Source organism: Molothrus ater, chromosome 8 (genome assembly GCF_012460135.2).
Source record: "Molothrus ater isolate BHLD 08-10-18 breed brown headed cowbird chromosome 8, BPBGC_Mater_1.1, whole genome shotgun sequence".
NCBI lineage: Eukaryota > Metazoa > Chordata > Aves > Passeriformes > Icteridae > Molothrus > Molothrus ater.
This window is the reverse complement of record NC_050485.2, coordinates 31805586-31825556: the sequence shown is the minus strand read 5'-3', so window position 1 is coordinate 31825556 and position 19971 is coordinate 31805586. Positions and strand designations below refer to the sequence as shown.

The 19971-nt window shown below is 45.6% G+C and overlaps 2 protein-coding genes across 5 annotated transcripts; one reads left to right on the top strand and one right to left on the bottom strand.

Moving 5' to 3' along the window:
- Window positions 1-23: 23 nt before the first annotated feature.
- On the top strand, window positions 24-15571 carry IKZF5 (IKAROS family zinc finger 5). Of its 2 annotated transcripts, none has more exons than XM_036385517.2 (6): window positions 24-75; window positions 3085-3154; window positions 4018-4111; window positions 6836-6998; window positions 7289-7471; window positions 10295-15571. In XM_036385517.2, exons 4-6 carry the CDS (start codon window positions 6866-6868, stop codon window positions 11236-11238), a joined length of 1260 nt encoding a protein of 419 aa, XP_036241410.1. In that variant the 5' UTR covers window positions 24-75; window positions 3085-3154; window positions 4018-4111; window positions 6836-6865; the 3' UTR covers window positions 11239-15571. The 2 variants fall into 2 exon arrangements, with proteins under 2 accessions (XP_036241410.1, XP_036241411.1); XM_036385518.2 differs by having other exon boundaries at window positions 32-75; window positions 3085-3150.
- Window positions 4450-19364, bottom strand: PSTK (phosphoseryl-tRNA kinase). 3 transcript variants are annotated; one of them, XM_036385520.2, is made up of 7 exons: window positions 19110-19364; window positions 18702-18948; window positions 17812-18010; window positions 17333-17408; window positions 16718-16811; window positions 15913-16073; window positions 4450-4991 (listed from the first exon to the last, which is right to left on the bottom strand). In XM_036385520.2, exons 1-7 carry the CDS (start codon window positions 19362-19364, stop codon window positions 4959-4961), a joined length of 1065 nt encoding a protein of 354 aa, XP_036241413.1. In that variant the 3' UTR covers window positions 4450-4958. The 3 variants fall into 3 exon arrangements, with proteins under 3 accessions (XP_036241413.1, XP_054371550.1, XP_054371551.1); XM_054515575.1 differs by lacking the exons at window positions 15913-16073; window positions 16718-16811; XM_054515576.1 differs by lacking the exons at window positions 4450-4991; window positions 16718-16811 and having other exon boundaries at window positions 15886-16073.
- Between the last annotated feature and the right edge of the window lie 607 nt (window positions 19365-19971).

The window sequence follows — 19971 nt, the reverse complement described above, 5'->3', positions numbered from 1 at the left end:
CTGGCCGGGCCGGCCGGGGGGAGGCACAACAAACATGGCGGCGGCGGGAGGCGGGAGCGGCGCGGGGCGGCGGCGGTGAGTGCTGCCTGTCCTCCCCTTCCCGCTTCTTTCCTGCCCTTCCCTCTCTTTCCCGGTCCCTTTTCCTCCCTCCTTCTCCTTCTAGGGCTTCCCTGTGCCGTGATGGAGCCGGGCCGGGGATAGCGCTTGGGGAGGGCCGCGCTGCCCCGCCGGGAGCGGGGCCGGGTCAGCGGCGCAGCCCCGAGGCTGCTGCCTTGGTGTGGGGCTGAGGGACACGGAAATGAGAGGGATCACAGAAATTACAGAATGGCAGGAATCACAGAGTTACTGAAATCGCAGGGTCACTGTAATCGCAGAATCAGTGGGTGAGGTTGGAAGGAATCGATCCGGGGCCACCTCCCTGCTCAGGCGGGGCCATCCCCGAGCACACGCACAGGTTCTGGGCTATCTACACTGAGGGAGACTCCGCACCCTCTCTGGGCAGTCTATTCCAGCGCTGTCACCTCACAGTAAAGAAGTTTTTCCTCGTTGAGATGGAACTTGCTGTACATCAGTCCCTGTCCCTGGCTCTGGTGCCACTGCTGGCTCCCGGAGCAGAACCTGGGCCCTGCTGGGACACCGGGGGCCAGCCAGGGCTGAGCGCCCTCCCAGCTGCGGCTCCTCTCCAGGCTGAGCAGCCTCAGCTCCCTCAGCCTTTCCCGAGCACCGAGATGCTCCAGTCCCTTCAGCATCTTTGCTGCGCTTCCCTGGATGCTCTCCAGAAGCTCCGTCTCTCTTGTCCCGAGGAGCCCGGAGCGGGACACGCGGGTTTCTGGGAGGTTTCCTGTGCCCGTGTCCCTCCCCAGTCTCGCTCGGGCTGGAGGAGGAGGAGCGGGAGCGAGCGGGGGCGTTCGGGGTTGGTCACAGGTCACGGTGGCCACCGACGCTGTGCTTCACTCCCCTCCCCACGGTCAAACTCCTTCAGGAGGAGCGGGAAGGGCTTGGATGGAGATTGGGATCCTTCCTGCTTTCATTTATTTGCTATGGAAAAGATGGAAGAGAGAACACTCCCCCTTTCTTCCCCGGGGTTCCTTAGAAGAAGGTGGGGTGCATACATATGCTCACAGTAAATTTATGTTCTTACTGCATAGGTGTCCTCGTGGCTACTTTATGCTCTTATAATTACTGCAGGATTAGTTCTGACTGTGTGTGTGAAACTGCTGGGTGTACTCTATGAACTGCTTTCTTTAGCAGCATTATTTAGGCAGAATATTTCATCCTGGCTGTTCTTAGACAGCAAACTTAGCTCACCTCAGTGCTGTGACCCTTGTTCAGTCCAGCAGTTGTGCCTGGGTAGAAGATGAGTAACCAGTGCTCTGCTCCTGGTGGTGCAGAGCTGGAGGAGGTGTGGTTGTGTCAGCAGAGCTCGGGTAACACCTGGTGTGATCAGCCCATCCCTGGTGTGTGAAACGCGAGCTGGGCTGCTCAGTTTCTGGTAATTAGAATTGCATTTTCTGCTTTGCAGGGGTGACACAGCAAGGATCAGATGTGTGTCATTCTCCCCTGAGAAGGAGAGCTGCTGGCTGTGTAGCTCTAAAAGATGCCACATAAAATGACAGAGGTGTTTGAGCACACAGATGGGAACTTTGGGTCATGTTCAAATTGTGGTGACTTCCCTACACTGGTGTAAAGAAAAGGATGAGTGTTCTCAGGATAAATCAATGAGGTAGAGAAAGGAAGTCTTATGCAGTTGATCCCTAACCTGATTATGGAATTTTATGTAATTTTCTTTCAAAATTAAATGTTTTTTAAAAGCAATCAGTGCAATCAAGTAAAGGTGAGAGAACTGGGGTTGTTCAGCCTGGAGTAGAGAAGGCTTTGAGGTGACCTAATTGTGGCCTTCCAGTACATGAAGGGACACAAAAGAAAGATGGAGAGAGACTATTTACAAGAGCCTGTGTTGGGATGTGAAGCAATATCCTGTTTCACCTTTCCCAGTCCCTCAGGTGTGCCAACCTCTCCCTTCCCCTCCCCCTTGCCCCCTTGCTAAGTGCTGTCCCTCAGTCTTAACATTCCAGCAAGGGCATCAGTCTGGTTGGTGATGTTCAAAAGATGCCCCTCAGCCCTGGGGTCATTGGCCAGTCTGGGTGTCATTGTCCCCTGAGACTGCCCCCCTCCCACCTGGTTGGTGGCACACCTACCCCTTGCCCTCCCCCTGTCCCCAAGCTTAAAAAGACTCAGGACCATGCAGTCAGGATTCTCTTGGAGCTGTTACAAGATTCAGAGATCTGTGACCCTGGAATAAAACTCTGGATTAAACCCTATGGCAGAATCCGTCTCCTTTTCCTCTTCACCTCACCTAAAGCCTTTCCACCAGAGGTAAACCTGAGTTCCTGCTTGCCTGGACTTGTTCCAAGTGCCAGCTGCAGCATCCAGCCAGCCACAGGTGTCTGTGAGGTGAAAACACCACAGCTGCTGCCTTTGGTCAAGCAGCAAGGGCTGGATGAGCCCAGGCAGGTTCCACCTGGCAATATTGGGATCATATTCCAATAAACCTGGAGTGACAGGACAAGGGGAAATGGCTTTAAACTGACACAGAGCAGAGTTAGATGGGTATGGAATTGGGAAGAATGGGTGTGGATACTGGGAGGAATTTCCTGTGAGGGTGGGCAGGCCCTGGCAGAGGTGCCCAGAGCAGCTGGGGCTGCCCCTGGATCCCTGGCAGTGCCCAAGGCCAGGCTGGACACTGGGGCTTGGAGCACCTGGGACAGTGGAGGTGTCCCTGCCATAGCAGGGGTGGCACTGGGTGGGATTTAAGGTCCCTCCCAACCCAAACCATCCTGTGATTCTCTGAAATAAGATTTAGTGCCTTACCCAAAGGCACACAGAGATCTCCTCTGATAACACAAACCTTTGATGTTGTTTTGAATGGTTTAATTTTAAATTGTTATTTCGTATTATAATTAATGGAAAGTTGGCCTGGTCAGGACTCTGTGTTACACTGTCCTGTTTTTCTCCTCATATCTTCAATATTAGAGAAATCTTTAATATTATAATTCATATCCTGATGTCTTTGTTTTATTGCAGGAGACACCAACAAATGGAACACAAATTAACTTAAGCCTACAGGAGGCTGGTGACACCTGGAAGAGGGTAGGTAGGTAGATACATAAAGATGTGTTCTGAACTAACTTAATGATGATAATTAATGCTGGGAATTGAGCACACTCAGGTAAGATGTGAAAGAACATCCTCATCTGGATGCCAAAAATGAACAAATAGCTGTAAGTAGCTTTGGATATAAGATATCCAAATATTAAGATATTTAAATGTGGTCTGGAACTCTGAACTTGAGTTCCTGTAGGTCACCTGGAGTACCTATTAAAAATGGGGAATATTCTTATTGAAATGGTAGCATTGTAAATTTTTTTTATTATAATCTGCAGAAATAATGTGACAGATTTGTTGTTCTCCTTCCAAATGTATCCCAAGCTCTCTCTTCCCAAATTCATTGTGAATTGGGACTTTATAGAGGTTTGTTATTTACACTCCCCAAAACAAGCATGACCACTGATTTCTGGGGAATATTTTAATAATTTCAGTGCAAAATAATGGACTGGATTAAGATTTTTACTCAGGATAGGAAAGGCAAATTTTGGGAGAACTGGGAAGCAGTGCTTTGTCTAAGGCTTCTTTCCAGCTTTGCTAATCACCAACATTCAGTTGTTTCCCAACATTGCAGCTCCCACAATTGACTGACCCAAATCTGGGGTTTTTTGGAGCGAGGTGTTTATTGGAAAACAGAAGTGAGTCAGAAGTGTCCTTCAGGTGACATCCAGGAAGCAGAGGATGCAGTCTTTGAAAAACTTTCACTGGAAGTGTGATCATTTTAATAAAATTTAGAGCAGCAGAGCATTAGATTCCTGTCTTTCAAGCACAAACATTTTTCAGGTTTCTTTCTTATAACTCATGGGAGTTGGGAAGAGTAATGGACTCACATTTCCTTTTTATTCCTTCTAGGAAAAGTGGAGAAGCTGTGTTCAGTGTTTTTTATCTGACGTGTTGAGGTACATTTTGGAGCATGTTTGCTACTTAGCAGGGAACTAAAATTCAGGTATGATCCATTCTTTTATTTTTAAAAATGCAGGTTGATTTTTATTACTATGTGGGTTTTTTTTGTTTTAAAAATTTATTTACTATGTTATTATTATGTCATTTACCTGTTGCTGAAAGCGATTTCCCCATAAATTATATTTGGTGATCTTTAATGAGTTAAAAATTCAAAAAGCAATATTCTTATGGTTGCAGATTTGCTCTTTGACTCAGTGTAGTGGGTCTAATGCTGGCCAAATGCCCATGCATGCACTAAAAGTTATTTATTTACTCATTTCCTGCTGTGAGATATGGATTAGGAGGGGGAGGGCAAACCAGGCTCAAAACTGTAAATAGTATAAAGAAAACTTTATTAGCAGAATTAAAGTAAAAAATTATAAAATCAGAACAAACCTTCAAAACACTTCTCCCCCCACACCCTCTTTTCTTTCCCACAGACAACATAAGGAGACAAACCCTGGAACTTTCAGTCAGTTTGCCACCTCTAAAATAATCTTTTTTCAGTCCACCTAGGGGAGTGGAGTCTCTCTTGCCATGCCATGGAGACTTCTCCACAAGAAGCAGTTCTCTTGTGGCTTCAGTGTCACAGCAAATCAGCAGCCAGGAAAGGAAAATCTGTTTGCAGTGTGAAAGTCCCTCCCATGAGTTACAGTTTTCCCAAAGCTGCTTTCATGGGCCATGTTAACTTATGGGGCACTATTTTATGGATGAGCTGTTCTAGCATAAAACCAAAAATTCTCTTCTTTTATCTCTGGGAGCAGAGATTTTTCTTCTTCTATCCCTAGGGCAAAGTTTCTCGTCTCTCTCTTCTTGTTGGATTACAGCTTTTCAGCACGAGTGTCCTTCTCTCAGAGGGTGCATCCTCCCATGCACTTCATGAGCTACAAGGAAAAAACAAAGTCTGATAGATCAAAAATGGATCTTTACCATAGCCTCACAAAAGAATTTTAGCCCAAGTCTAAGGCATCTCCTCAATACCCTCCCATCTAGAATTTGACTCCTTCTTTACTGCCCTCAGTGTCCATGTTGTTTTCTCTATGTGTCTTCACCCTTTTCCTTTTCCTGACTCAGGAGAGAATTGGTAGGTTCATGTGCAGGGACAGTCCTGGCAGCATGGCCTGGTGGTGGCCAGGAAAATCCCAGCCCAGCAGTGAGCCAGGCCTGGCCATGAGCCAGCCCAGCCAGGCCTGGCCATGAGTGTAACCATGATATTTTCTGAAAAATCCCTTTGCCAGGATTTTCCTCCTGAGAAGCTGAGAGGCCTCAGGAACAAAATGTAACCAATGGTTATCTGCTGCTGTAGAAAGCAACAGGTGCATCTGGGATTGGTCTCATGTGGTTGTTTTTAATTAATCGCCAATCACAGTCAGCTGGCTCAGACTCTCTGGTCAGTCACAAGATTTTATTATCATTTCTTTCTATTCCTTTAAGGCTTCTGATGAAATCCTTTCTTCTATTTTTTTTGGTATAGTTTTAGTGTATAATTTTCTTTTAATATAATATATATAATAAAATAATAAATCAGCCTTGTGAAACATGGAGTCAAGATTCTCATCTCTTCCCTCATCCTGGGACCCCTGTGAGCACCACCACAGATGAGAGCCCAGTCCAGCCAGGCCTGAGCCAGCTGTGTGAGCCCAGCCCAGCCAGGCCTGGCCTAACCCAGCCACATGAGCCCAGCCTGGCCCAACCAGTGACCTCTTCAGAGGCCATAAGCCAAGAGTCCTCATGCCCCAACCCATACTTAAATGCATTTTCATAGAGGCGTATTCAGCTCTGCTAAGTGGTTTAAACTGGTGTCACTCTTCCAAACTAGCCTGCTGATTGGTTAACTGTGGGATCTCAGCACATCGTTCCTGATGTCCAGAGATGCCAGGAGAACCCTTGGGGGTCTCGGAAACCCTGGAATGTTGCCAAGAGTGTTTGGTGGCTTGATTTTGATCCATCCACAGAAGTAACAGCAGTTTGAGGACATGAGAATCACTTTAGAGTGAAGGGTGTAAAAGGAACACATTTAGAGGGTGAAATATAGACTTTAAGGTTTTTGGTACAGGGGGGTTATGGAGACAAGATGGAGGGATCAGGGCATGTCTCGTCCTTCTTCTTTCTTCTTCTTGTCCTCCATCTCCTGTGGTGATGTTGGCACTTGGGGATTGGTTTATGGTGAAGGTGCACTTGCCAACATGGGTGAAAAGTATTGGAAAATAAAGGTAAATGTCACGTACGTAGATTTTAGTATAAAAAGACATGACCGCCCCGTGGGTGGTCAGAGAGTGCCTGTGACTGCTTGCAGATCAGACCTCTGTTGGGCAGACAGAAAATTTTGTAGATAAGAAACAATAAACAATCAGAAGACCGAAAAGCTGAAGAGTCCAGACTCGTCCTTTGAAACGCGTGCCACCCAAGAACCGCCCTACCCGTGTCGGGGCAGAGACAGACAGACAGCCGGACCCGACAGTTAACCAGATGTCAATCTTCAAATCTAGCCAGCTGATTGGCTCCTCAAACTAGGCAGTTGGCTAGTGTGGCTAGTTCAAACTCATTGGCTCTGCCAGGTCCTCACAGGGAACCACCCCCTCAGCTGGAAACCAGACTTTGTTTAACCACTCAAACTGTGTGATAAAAGTAACTCTTCACTTAAAATCCAACCCAAAACCTGAACCTGTTACTATGAATGCAGCCAAACTCAATGACACTTGTGTTCTGAAAACATTTTCCCTTCTAGGCACGAGAGGTTGTAAATGAAAGAGTCAATATGGGGGAAAAGAAGGCAGAACCATTGGATTTTGTGAAAGATTTTCAGGAGTATCTGACCCAGCAGACTCATCATGTCAATATGATTTCTGGATCGGTTACTGGTGACAAGGAAGTAGAGACTCTCCAGGGAGGTGAGCTGTACCATAATTTTTTTTTCCAGTACCATAAATTTGATGTTTTTTGAGAGTGACTTCAGTGTTCACAGTCCAGATAATACTGCTGTATGGAAGCATTGCTGGTTGTCATTTTATGTCACATAGGATGTGCATGTACCTTTGTTTTGATCAGAGCATGTTTTTATAATTCTCTATATTTAAAAATCAAGGGCTGAGAGAAGCAAAAGCTCTTTGGCATTTGCTCACAGTGTGACAGATGGTGTCCCACAGATTGCTCATTAAAATCTGTGTTGCATTGTTCACAGCTGGGACAGAAGGTGATCAGAATGGTCTGGATCATCCCTCTGTTGAAGTTTCACTGGATGAAAACTCAGGAATGTTGGTGGATGGCTTTGAAAGGACTTTTGATGGGAAGTTAAAGTGTCGATACTGTAACTATGCCAGCAAAGGAACAGCACGGCTCATCGAGCACATCAGGATTCACACAGGTATGGGATCTTCTCTCTGCCTGCCTGGGAGGCCTTGGGGATTTCCTCAGCATTGGGATTTCCATGTCAGCAGTTGGCAAATTCATCATGCTCATCAGTCACATGACAGGGATTTAAAAATTGAGCTGGCACTTGAGATAGGAAGAGTAAGATGATTTTGGATTTCTGCTCCTGAACACACATCAGATCCTTTAGGCAATTCTGACATTGCAGGCCTGGATCTGTAACTCCTAGATCAGTCTACCAAGGGAAAATCAGAATTCCTAAAGTGCTGCCTTACAAAAGTGTTGGCCTGTTATTCTTTTACTCACATCAACTTTTTAAAAATTCCTCAGAAAACTTTGTATCTATAAATTTCATTTGATAGAAGAACAAAGTTCTGCATGTGCAAAGAAGAGGATGGTCTCCCTGATCATCATCCTGTGTCCCATCTGGAAGAGCATTCTTAACAATAACTGGGTATTGGTGGGTTTTTATAGTCTATTTTTGTCAAGGTGTGCCATGTACCTATTTAAACTGTGCAAATCCCTGCTGGCATTTATTATTATAAGTAACTATATGGGAGTAAAGTTTAGCATGAAAGCTTCAATGTAAATTGAAGGCCCCTAAAAATATCTTCTAGTTTTTCTGTGCTGATGAAAAAAGTGACAAATGTATTCCTACACAGAGATTTATAGGGCCTTTTCTTCCTCTGTTGTTTAGAAAATATTCCTGTTCTGCACAACATTCTAGATGTGGAAGTACAAAGCATAGTAATAAGAATGAAGTTATTGGTAGAATATTCAAATGTAAGGACATACCATCAAGTTTGTGTCTGGTATCAGGAGTGAACAGAAAAGTTACAACTGTGGCTTGTTAAAGAGCATTTGCCACTGTTGGATGTATAAACCTGAAAAGCAAAACTCCCATAAAGGTTAAAATATCCTAAACTGTTCTGAAAGCTCCAACTTCATGGCAAATGAGAGAAAACAAGAAAATAGATGTTTGTGAATCTGTCAAGTGTATCACACCAATACAGATGACTTCAGGGTGTTAAGCAGAGCAGAAAAAAAAATGTGTGCTGCAAAGAATGAAAGTTTTTACAGGTTTGCAGCTGATGTGATTGTAGCTCTCTCAGGTACAGTTAGTCTCCTCAGATTCTCACTTTGCTGGGAGCCATTCCTTCCACACAGGAGCTCCCTGGGTGGATTTTGGGAAAGGTGGGGCCCCTTCACTGACCCTGCAGTGTTGGCTTGTTTCAACAGGGCATAATGGGGTAGGAAATGGCAACCAGCCAGAAATCAGAGAGTTCTGAGGTTCAGATTCTGAAGGACCTGGTAAATTCTTCTCTTGTGTCTTCCAGAACAAGAAAATAGTTATTTTGGTTTGGTTTTCCTGGTTTGGTTTGGTTTGTTTTTCCACTCAAGGGAAGAAGATCCAAGGCCTGAGTGTTGTTTGCCTTGGAAGGCTGGCAGAGGGCCAGGAGATGTTGCTTGTGCTGTGAGGGCTCAGATGAGTCAGCTCTAAAGTAGGGAAGTGGCAGCTGACTCACAGCCTCAGAGCAGTGTAAATAAACAGGTACAGCACCCTGGACATCTGCCAAAGGAATTGTGACCCAGGCATGATCATGCAACCATCATTATTATCATTATTAAGTGCAGCCTACCACAGGATTGGCTTCATGCTGAGTCTGAGAGCAGATAATGAGTTGTTCACCAGCTGGATTGTGCTACATGCGATGCAAAACTTTTATCTCTGTGCAACCAGTTTAGAATGAAATCAGATTGACAAACTCCCTGCATTCACACAGAATTTGCCAATCTTCTCATACCATTTTATCAAGTCTCCAGATCTTTGTCTATCCTTGTGTGTATGTGTATGAGTGCAGAGAGATGCTCATGGAGAAATCACGGTTTTACTTGGTGCAAAGAAGGTATTAGAGGTAGCACAAAAGTTGATTTCTTTCCTCTTGGAGAGCAAGTGATGTAGGGGGAATAAAAGAAATCTATTTGGTATCCCAGACTGTCATTCCTCAATGTGGAATGCTCATCAGTCACATGACAGGGATTTAGAAATTGAGCTGGCACTCAAGATAGGAGAGTAAGATGATCTTTTATTTCAGCACCTGAACACACATCAGATCCTTTAGGCAATTCTGACATTGCAGACCTGGATCTGTAACTCCTAGATCAGTCTACCAAGGGAAAATCAGAATTCCTAAAGTGCTGCCTTACAAAAGTGTTGGCTGGCCTGTTATTCTGTTACTCATGTTAACTTTTTAAAAAATCCTCAGAAAACTTTGTATCTATAAATTTCATTTGATAGAAGAACAAAGTTCTGCATGTGCAAAGGAGATGATGGTCTCCCTGATCATCATCCCATGTCCCATCTGGAAGAGCACACAGCTCTCCAGGGAATGCCTGGCTTTTGGTATCTGTTACAACTCTTTAGCCACAGGATCCTTTTTCAAAGCTCAGTCCTTGAGTGGCTGCCTGTGTGTGGGGGTTATTTAGGATGCTAATTCCAGGATGTTTAGGAGTAGGGATGTCTGGAAGGTCCCAGAAGGATACTCTCCTTCAGAGTTCTCATGAAGGTTTGTGTGTTAGCCTGATTAGCTAACACACAGGTTTGTGTGTTAGCCTGGTTCCACTCAGGATTTTTCTGTGTGCTGATGATCCCTGGGTGAGGCAGAGCTGTCCCAGCGCTCTCCACTCTCCCAGGATGCCCAGCTGAGCTCGAGGCTGGCGGTGACTGAAGCTGGACGAGCGGCTCCCAATGAGCCGCACACAAAGCCTGTTCTAGGCGCTCCCAGGTGCTGTGGGCTAACCTGTTCTGATTTTCCAGGGGAGAAGCCACACAGGTGCCACCTGTGTCCCTTTGCCTCGGCCTATGAGCGTCACCTGGAGGCCCACATGCGGTCCCACACCGGGGAGAAGCCCTACAAGTGCGAGCTGTGCTCCTTCCGCTGCAGCGACCGCAGCAACCTGTCCCACCACCGCCGGCGCAAGCACAAGATGGTGCCCATCAAGGGCACCAGGTCTTCTCTGAGCAGCAAGAAGATGTGGGGGGTTCTGCAGAAGAAGACCAGCAATTTGGGCTACAGCAGAAGAGCGTTAATTAATCTGAGTCCGCCTTCCATGGTGGTGCAGAAACCAGACTACCTTAACGATTTCACCCACGAGATCCCCAATATCCAGACTGAGGCGTACGAGAGCATGGCAAAAACCACTCCGAGTGGTGGCTTGCCCAGAGATCCACAGGACCTCATGGTGGATAATCCTTTAAACCAGCTCTCCACCTTAGCAGGACAGTTGTCCAGTTTGCCACCTGAAAACCAAAATCCAGCCTCTCCTGATGTCGTGTCCTGTCAAGAAGAAAAGCCTTTCATGATACAGCAGCCTGCTGCACCTGCAGTAGTTTCAGCTGTGTCAGCAAATATTCCTCAGAATTCCTCTCCAACCAGCCCAGACTCCCGGCCCACTCACAATCAGAGGAACTATAGTCCCGTGGCAGGGCCCAGCAGCGACCGCAGTGCCCACACCAGTACTCCCAGTATCAGCAACAGCCAGCCCAGCACTCCAGCTCCAACCCTGCCAGTGCAGGACCCTCAGCTCCTGCACCACTGCCCACACTGTGACATGTACTTTGCAGACAATATCCTTTACACCATCCACATGGGATGCCATGGATTTGAAAACCCTTTCCAGTGTAACATTTGTGGGTGTAAGTGTAAAAACAAGTATGACTTCGCTTGCCACTTTGCAAGAGGCCAACATAATCAACATTGACTGAGAACACGCTTTTGTTTAGTTTTTTAACATATTACAGTCTATTTTTCATACTTGCTGATGGAAAGCTTGCACATTCCCATAAGGAATCTTCACATTAATCAATTCGACAAAGGAGGCAAATTGATTTCCGTGTTCTTGTAAAACTTGCCAGGGAAATTTTGTATCAGATTCAGTTGCTGTTTTATATGTAGCTTTTCAAAAAAAGCCAAGAGTGCTGTAAGGGTTGGAATGCATTTACATGCTGTGGTTGCTAAATTTAAGTTGCTTGCATTTAATCCCAATAAACATTCTGCAAGTGGAAAAGCAGAGCGTGTGTCCTGAACCATAGGAGGTAATGCCCAGATTGTTTACTAGGCAAGACAAGACATATTATCCATAAAATATGAAAGGTCAATGCAATGACACATCATATAGAGACAGAACAAGGAGGAATGGTGGCTTCATGGTGACAGAGGGCAGGGATGGATGGGATATTGGGAAGGAATTGTCAGGGTGGGCAGGCCCTGGCACAGGTGCCCAGAGCAGCTGAGGCTGCCCCTGGATCCCTGGCAGTGCCCAAGGCCAGGTTGGACACTGGGGCTGGGAGCACCTGGGACAGTGGAAGGTGTCCCTACTTTAAGGTCCCTTCCAACCTCAACCATTCTTTGACTTTGGAGAAATCCTTAAAAACCTGGCTACTCAAACAAACAGAAGCAATTTTCACCTACAAAATCAGTTTGATGTAAACGTTGCTTTAATCTGATGAAGGTTAATAATAAGTTTTTGTTTAGTATAGTCTAAACTCTTCATGCTAGGACTTAAACACTAATTTAACTATTAGCACAAAAGTAGAAGATAACAGGTTATTGTGAATAAAACTATGGTAGAAAAAAGAAAGAGCTAAAAGCCTGTTATTCATGAGTTATTGAAAACAAAAAAGTAAGAAACCTTATTTTACCTACACTCTACAAAATTTTGCATGTCAAATTTTTTTTGAGGAGGCAATTTTTAGATAATGAAGAGCCTGTAGAACTAATGTATATTCTGTGAGATTTCTAATGCCTTAAACTGAGTTGTACAGATATTTAAAATTTGCACAATTAGACTTCTGTCCTGCTGATAGAAGTTCTGATAGAAACAAACTAGAAGTTTACAAATCAAACTCCTTTGTTCAGTTTTATGTTGGGCCAGGCTACAACTGAGAGGTTGCCTGTATTTTTGAGAGTTGTATAATCCAGTTTATTGTAAATTTCAGCTGACTTGGAGGCCTGGTTTGTCCCCTCTCCCAGGTTTGATGTCCTTTGGGTGTGCTGGGAATAAGGGGAAGCACCTCTGGCTTTTTCTGGGCTCCATGTAGGATGCAGAGGAAAACTGACTGACTACACTGATGTTGTTTTTAGGAATTGTGGATGGCAAATAATAACTCAAGTTGTTTATTTTGCTTCTTAGTGTACACTCATCTTTAGAAGCCCTCAGGCTAAAGGACAGGCACTTTAACCTAAACCTGAGTAAAACATCTAATTAAAATGAATAATAACTTTATGTGCTAGATAAGAATTTGAGACATTAAAGGAAGAACTGTTACTTTTCCCATATTTAGACATGCACTTTTACCTTGGTTTGTCCTACTTGAGACAAATTAAAGCTTCCCTTATATATTTCCCTTTTCCTATCAGCAAAGCATGTTTTGTTAAAAGCAGGGAGATTTTATTAATGTTCCACAAGTCAGAGGTTGGAATCTCAATAGGAAATGTTTGGCTTATTCAAATTTATATTTTTATGCTAAAACTTCCTGAAACTAATGGAAAAATGTACAGTGATCAGGGTGAGATCAATGCAGGAAAACCACCTGTGTAAGAATTTTAGCTGTAGAAGTAATTTTGACTTTAATTAAATAGAAATTTGGATACCAGACCTGTTTCTGTCTACCTGACTGACCTACTGTTGAATTTCTGTGCTTGAGGAACTGGGTTCTTTCTTGACTGTGCAGTCTTGAAGTAATGAGGTCAGAAATCTGCCACTGGAGTGGTTCCAGTGTAGTTAGGATGAACAATAACACTGTCACTCCTAAAAATTGTTTTGTTTTCAGGCCTGGTTCAGAATTTGTTTTGCTGGGTTTGTAAGACAGAATGTAATTTGCATTTTTCATGAGGACACTCTGTAATTCCAAAATATTTCATTGTTGCTTCATACTTTTTAGATTTGTTTTATAAGTAAAACTGCAAGTCTGTGTGTGTAAACATCCTGTATTTTAAGGATAAAAGCTGACTGAACTGGAATCCAGTTAGAACTTACTGCTCCTGGGCAGGTTTTGGAATCAAAATTTTTCCAGTTAAAGAGGGCAGAAATGGTGGCACTCTTTGGATCACATGTTGAACAATTCTACAATTTAAATTTGGCTGAAATGTAGTGTTAGGATAAGAGAAGACTGGAAGACTTTACAACTATTAATTTATGGAAGTGGTTCTTGCCTTTTTGGTAGATGATGCCCTCTCCTATTCCCAAGCTCTGGCATTCCCAAGGGAACTTGTGCATGCTGGAGCTCCAGGGAGCACCTTTCAGTACTGAGTGATCACAGCAGCCAAGTGCTCCTTGCCTTGTGGGTTTTTCCCTGCTGGTATCCTAGGGAGAGTCATTTCCCTGTGCACAGATGTGGTTTCTGACCTCTGGGGCTTCTGCTGGCTGTGTTCACATTGCTAGAGGCTTCTCTTTGTCTCCTCATTTGGTGATTTAGAGAAATGACTCCTGAGCCACAATGGCCTTGGGCAGAACTCAGGGTGGGTCACTGATGGAGGAGTTGGGAGCAGGAGGAAGCCTGCAGGACCCCATGGAAAAGGGGCCCTTGTTCAGGAGGGGATCCCATTGTGGGGAAAGGATGTTCTTAACAACAGAACTCAGTGTGAAAAAATCTGTCCCCAAGCCTTGCAAATCAGTGTTTGGAAGGATTTTCCTGCTGCTGCCTGGACACCACGGGTTCTGCTCTGGAGTGACTGAGGGAAAGATTAGTTGGGACATCTCTGAATGGTTGAGGAATGAAAAAACTCTTTTCTCTGTTTCCTTGGGCAAACTCCTCGTGGCAGGGGCGTTCCTGGGCAGCAGCAGCAGCAGCAGGTGTTGGTGCTCATCCCTTGGTTCTGCCCCCAGAGCCCTGGGGTGGATCCCTGTGTCCTTCCCAGGACTGGGATGTTCTGGTTCCAGGATCACACTGTGTGTTCAGTTGTGCCAAACACTGCCCGGGCATCATTGTCCTCTCCTGTCAACTGAGCAGCTTTGGAAGGTGTGTTTTCCTATTTTTCATAATTTATACATACTATTGACTAGAATTTAAAGACCAGAGCTGGTACTGGCAAATTCTTTCCAAGGGTGATCCCTTGCACAAGCAGGACTTACCCAGAGCCAGTGAGGGAGACTTGTCCAGGATTCTGATTGAGTCCTTTGTTAAGAGAACTTTTCATTTTGAGTCCTCCATGTGCACTCACACTGCACTCACTCGTTTTGTTGTTTTTTTTAAAAACCCAAATCCTCACATTATAAGGTAATGGGTGATTAACATTTTAACTGTTATTAATGGAAGTTTGGAAAGGAGATGGAACTTTTCCATAGTTCTGTAGCTGCAAAACATGAACCTTGTGGGGGTTTTGTTTTTATTGTCACTGATTATTTTATAGCTTTGTGGACATTTCTAACGTGCACTATTTATAGCACTCTTAATACTCACTGTTTTGAGACTGAATATTCCAATGAACATTTGAATATTTCAACATTTTCATTATCTCAGTTAATATTCAACTGTGAAGGAGGCAATAGGAAAAATATTTTGTTTTTTTCACAGACACATGTTTAGATGAAGAGGATTTAGACATAAAATGTTGATTGGCTTTTTAATATAAAAGTCAGTGCTGGGACACTTCCCAGCAGTATTTTCCAGACAAATAATCTGTTAATGTTTGTTTTGTTCCAGAATGTTTTGGGGGTTTGCTTTTTGTTTCTTTCTGACAAAGGGAATGTAATTTAGAAGTCTTCACTGGCAAGTTTTCTACTAATTTTAAGCTTCTTTGAAAATCTACAGCAAATGATGTTCTGCTGCAGGAAATCTCTCTCCTGCTAAAGCATTTTTCATTGAGCAATCTTTGTGTATGTGCTTCTAAGTACCTACTTTGTTAATAATATGTATTTCAGTGTAAAGAGCAGATTTTATGCAAAAATGAAAGCTGTTAGAGCTGTAAAATAAATTCTAATGTTAGTGAACGTTTCTGAGATGACAAGGTTAATTCTGAAATAACTCTATCTCGTGTAGTTCATGCTGTGAAGCTTTGCTTTTGTAAGATATGAATAAAATAACACTTTCTAATTAGGTCCCATGTCAATTCTTAATTGCATATCCTTCCACGGGTGGAGCTGGTGATTTCCCAGGTGCTCCTCCTGGGTTAAGTCTTTCTGATTCTGTGAAATTTGAATCTCAGGATGGTTTGCTCTTGGCTTGATCTCCACAGCCAAGAACAGCTTGGTTAGATTTGATTAAAGTGTTTCTCTTCCATATCATGAGGAGAGGAGGCACAGGGGCTCCAGAGAAGGGAGCTGCACCTCAAATCTCTGAGCAGCAGTGCTCAGAGTACTGCATTTGAAACACTTGGGACTCCTAAACACCCAACATTCTCTGTGTCATTATTTTAAAACATATTTATTTACTACCTTGGTTGCCTCCTGTTGGAATGAAGAAATAACACTTGTAGCAGGGTCAGAATATTGGGTTTTCAAAGTCTTTCCTTGCCTCAAGTCTTCCAAAAATTCTGCTTTCAGTTTGTTGAGTTCTTCTGCCAGCCTCTTCATCTCACTTGGGAGAACGTTTTTACCTAAAACAAAATTGAAGCTGAACTTTTAACTTCATGCTTACAGAAAAAAATCACAGACCCACAGAATATCCTGAGTTGATGATCCCCCACAGGACCATCAATCCAGCTCCTGTCCCTGCACAGACACCCCAACAACCCCACCCTGGCAGTGCTGTCCATGCTCCTGGAGCTCTGGCAGCCTCAGGGCTGTGCCCATTCCCTGGGGAGCCTGGGCAGTGCCAGCACCCTCTGGGGAAGAACCTTTCCCTAAATCCAACCTAAACCCCCCTGACAACACTCTAGGGAGAAGCCTGAACACAGGCACAGAGCTGAGCTTTTCAGCTGAGGACACTGAGCTGCTCCTCATATAAATCTGCCCCTGTCCTTATTGCCACGTGTCCCAAAGCAGTATTAAAATCCTCTAAAATGCTGCTCTGTACTAAATGGCTTTATTAAAGCTGTAATTAATACAGTTAATAAACATGATACTGGTTTTTAAACCTACACACTTCTACAAACTACCCTGACCAGAGCTGTGAAGGTGTTGCCACAGGCACAGCTGCTGGGATAGGATCCTGGACAGTTTATCCCAAGGGAATTGCAGGGGCTGTTTCCCAATGCCAGTTGGAGCTGGGATGGGTGGGAAGGGCAGATGGGGTGGGTACCTTTGGCATCCTGCATGGCCTCAGAGATGGCTCTCCTGCATGCCTGGTCAGCCTGATGGACAGCACTGGCTGCACAGATGGCTCGAGCTGCCTCCTGGCCAGGGCCACCAGCAAGGAAGAAAACAAACAAACACTTTGAATTTACTTGGCCTTTGAAGTGCTATTTGAGAACAAAACATTAGCAGCACCTCAGGCTGGCACCACTGTCCCAGGCTGCTCCAAGCCCCAGTGTCCAACCTGGCTTAAATTAGTGTTGAAGTCCTAGCATGAAGAGTTTAGACTATACTAAACAAAAACTTATTATTAACCTTCATCAGATTAAAGCAACGTTTACATCAAAATTTGAATTTGTACATGAAAATTGCTTCTGTTTGTTTGAGTAGCCAGGTTTTTAAGGATTTCTCCAAAGTCACAGAATGGTTGGGGTTGGAAGGGACCTTAAAGGAGGGACACCTTCCACTGTCCCAGGTGCTCCCAGCCCCAGTGTCCAGCCTGGCCTTGGGCACTGCCAGGGATCCAGGGGCAGCCACAGCTGCTCTGGGCACCCTTGCCAGGGCCTGCCCACCCTCACAGGGAGCAATTCCAAAGCTGTGCCCTGAAGCCCAGCAGAGCTACCTTCTGCTCTGTGTCCTCCTCATTTGGCCTCTCTGGATTTTCCAAAGCAGTGGCCAGCAAGTTCATGATCTGCTCACTAAGAAAACAAACAGAGTAAACCATGACAATCACACAGATACACTTCTTTTCTTTTCTAATGATGCCACAGAGAAAAAAAAAAGAAAAGCAAGATTTCAGTTAAATTTTTAAGGCAATCAGTGAAATAATCCTAAATGAAAACAATTACAACTCAAATTATTTCCAGCCTCATCATTTCAGACAACTTGCACAGATTTTCAGTAACAGGGTAGGAATGCTGTGGGTTTTGAGGTTAACTCTGCAGAGGATGGTGGCTGTGAGCTCCCAACAAGCCTGGATTCTGTGTAACTGCCAAAAATCACCACTGGGAATACTTTTTACACATTGTGTAGATACAAAAAGAAGCTTCTACCACTGAAGATAGCACTTAGGGAAAACTCTGGGATCAATCAGTAACATACTCATCCTCTGAGATGCCATCAGAACTGCTCAGAATGAGGCTGTGCTGCTCCCAGGTGTTTTTCCTGGGATCTGGCACCTCTATTTTCCTTGCCATTAATTGTATGGTCTGCTCAGACACAGGATCACTCCTGTGGCGGTTCCTCTGCAGGCAGCATTCAACTGGGCACTCCAAAAACAACTGGCAGAAGCCCAAGGAATCTAAAAAGAACAGAACCAGACAATTTTGTCTTTAAACAGTTCAAGTAACAATTTCTGAGAGCAGCATGCAGGAGAAAGGCTCTACAAGAATGAGGGGCTTCTGCTCTGCTTCTGAGCCTGACATGAACACAAATCTGGACAGGGAACAGAATTTTACCTCAAGGCTGCTCAAGAAATGTCTGAGACAGAACCATGGAATGGTAAAGTCATTTCATTCCATCCCTGCCATGGGCAGGGACACCTTCCACTGTCCCAGGTGCTCCAAACCCTGTCCAGCCTGGCCTTGGACACTGCCAGGGATCCAGGGGCAGCCACAGCTGCTCTGGGCACCCTGTGCCAGGGCCTGCCCACCCTCCCAGGGAACAATTCCTTCCCAATATCCCATCCATCCCTGCCCTCTGTCACTGGGAAGCCATTTCCCCTGCTCTGTCATTCCATGCCCTTGTCCCAAGTCCCTCTCCAGCACTCTTGGAGCCTCCTTATGTACTGGAAGGTGCTTTAAGGATGCTCTAGGAAGAGTTTTACACGATCTACCAATTTATAATAAGGCAGTAACAAAGTAACATTGATTGCTACTCTGTTACAGGTACCCAGCGATCAGAATAACCCACGCTCCAGGAGAGCACGTGAAAGAAGGTGCTGAATTTCCCACAATCATCCTCATGCCGAAGATCAGCGAATAAATAATTACATTTGCGGGCCAGCTGGTACACCTCGTAGCGCATGCTCTGGTAATAGAAGTTGTCATCCAGCAGGAGGACGAGCGGCCGGGAGGCGGCTCTGGGGGCGGGCAGCAGCCCCTCCCGGCGGCAGCAGCGCAGGAAGCGCGGCCAGCCCGGCTGCACAGGGCCGGGCAGCGGCGCCCCGGTGAGCAGCGCCCGCAGGAGCCCCTCCAGGCACTGCAGCAGGTCGCGGCGGCTCTGCTTCCAGCCGGGCAGCTGTGGGGAGAGCAAGGCGGGAGATCACGGCCTCCATCACCGCCGCTGAGTGCTCCCGGCCCCGCGCCCGCCGTGAGGGGACGCGGCTCGGCCAGGCCGCGTCCCGTTGCCTGGCAACCGCGGTCGCACGCGATGACGTAACACCAGCGCGCCGCACTGACCGATGGGGACGGGCTGGTGCGGAAGGCCTCGGGCGGGATGAGCTCGTCGTAGGCGAGCAGCGCGCAGGCCCAGCCCGGCCGCTGCGGCAGGCGGCGGCTCAGGGCGCGGCCCAGGGTGGACTTGCCGGCCGCGGGCAGCCCGCACAGCAGGCACAGCCCCACCCGGGCGCCGCCGCCGCCGCTTCCCCGGTGCTGCTGCTGCTGCTCCGCCGCCAGCGCTGCCGCTCCCGCCGCTTCCGCTGGCGCTGTGCGCATGCGCCGGGCCAGCGCCGCGTGGCGTCCCCTGGCGGGCTCGATGTAAACGACAGAGCCAGGAACGGCCCCTTCAACGCGGCTCTGGTTGAATCCGGTTCTGGAGTTACACATTTTTTACCCAATTCTGGTTTTACCCATTTTTTACCCAGTTCTGGTTTTACCCATTTTTTTTACCCGGTTCTGCTTTTACCCATTTTTTTTGCCCAGTTCTGATTTGACATTTTTTAGCCAATTTTGGTTTTACCCATTTTTTACCCAGTTCTGATTTTACCCATTTTTTACTCGGTTCTGCTTTTACCCATTTTTTACCCAGTTCTGCTTTTACCCATTTTTTACCTCGTTCTGGTTTTTGCACATTTTTTACCCAATTCTGGTTTTACCCATTTTTACCCGGTTCTGGTGTTTACCCAATTTTTTTTACCCAGTTCTGGTTTTTACCCATCTTTTACCCAATTCTGCTTTTACCCATTTTTACCGGGTTCTGGTTTAACCCATTTTTTACCCTTTTGTGGTTTTACCCATTTTTTACCCAGTTCTGGTCTTACCCATTTTTTACCTAGTTCTGCTTTTACCCATTTTCTACCTGCTTCTGGTTTTTATCCATTTT

Coding starts and splice junctions, on each gene's coding strand:
- IKZF5 (XM_036385517.2), top strand. CDS start 6,866: ATGGGGGAAAAGAAGGCAGAACCATTGGATTTTGTGAAAGATTTTCAG. Junction 6,999..7,288: donor AGTAGAGACTCTCCAGGGAG/GTGAGCTGTACC, acceptor CATTGTTCACAG/CTGGGACAGAAGGTGATCAG. Junction 7,472..10,294: donor GCACATCAGGATTCACACAG/GTATGGGATCTT, acceptor CTGATTTTCCAG/GGGAGAAGCCACACAGGTGC.
- PSTK (XM_036385520.2), bottom strand. CDS start 19,364: ATGCGCACAGCGCCAGCGGAAGCGGCGGGAGCGGCAGCGCTGGCGGCG. Junction 18,011..18,701: donor GTACCAGCTGGCCCGCAAAT/GTAATTATTTAT, acceptor TGTTCTTTTTAG/ATTCCTTGGGCTTCTGCCAG. Junction 16,812..17,332: donor AGGAGGACACAGAGCAGAAG/GTAGCTCTGCTG, acceptor GGCCCTGGCCAG/GAGGCAGCTCGAGCCATCTG.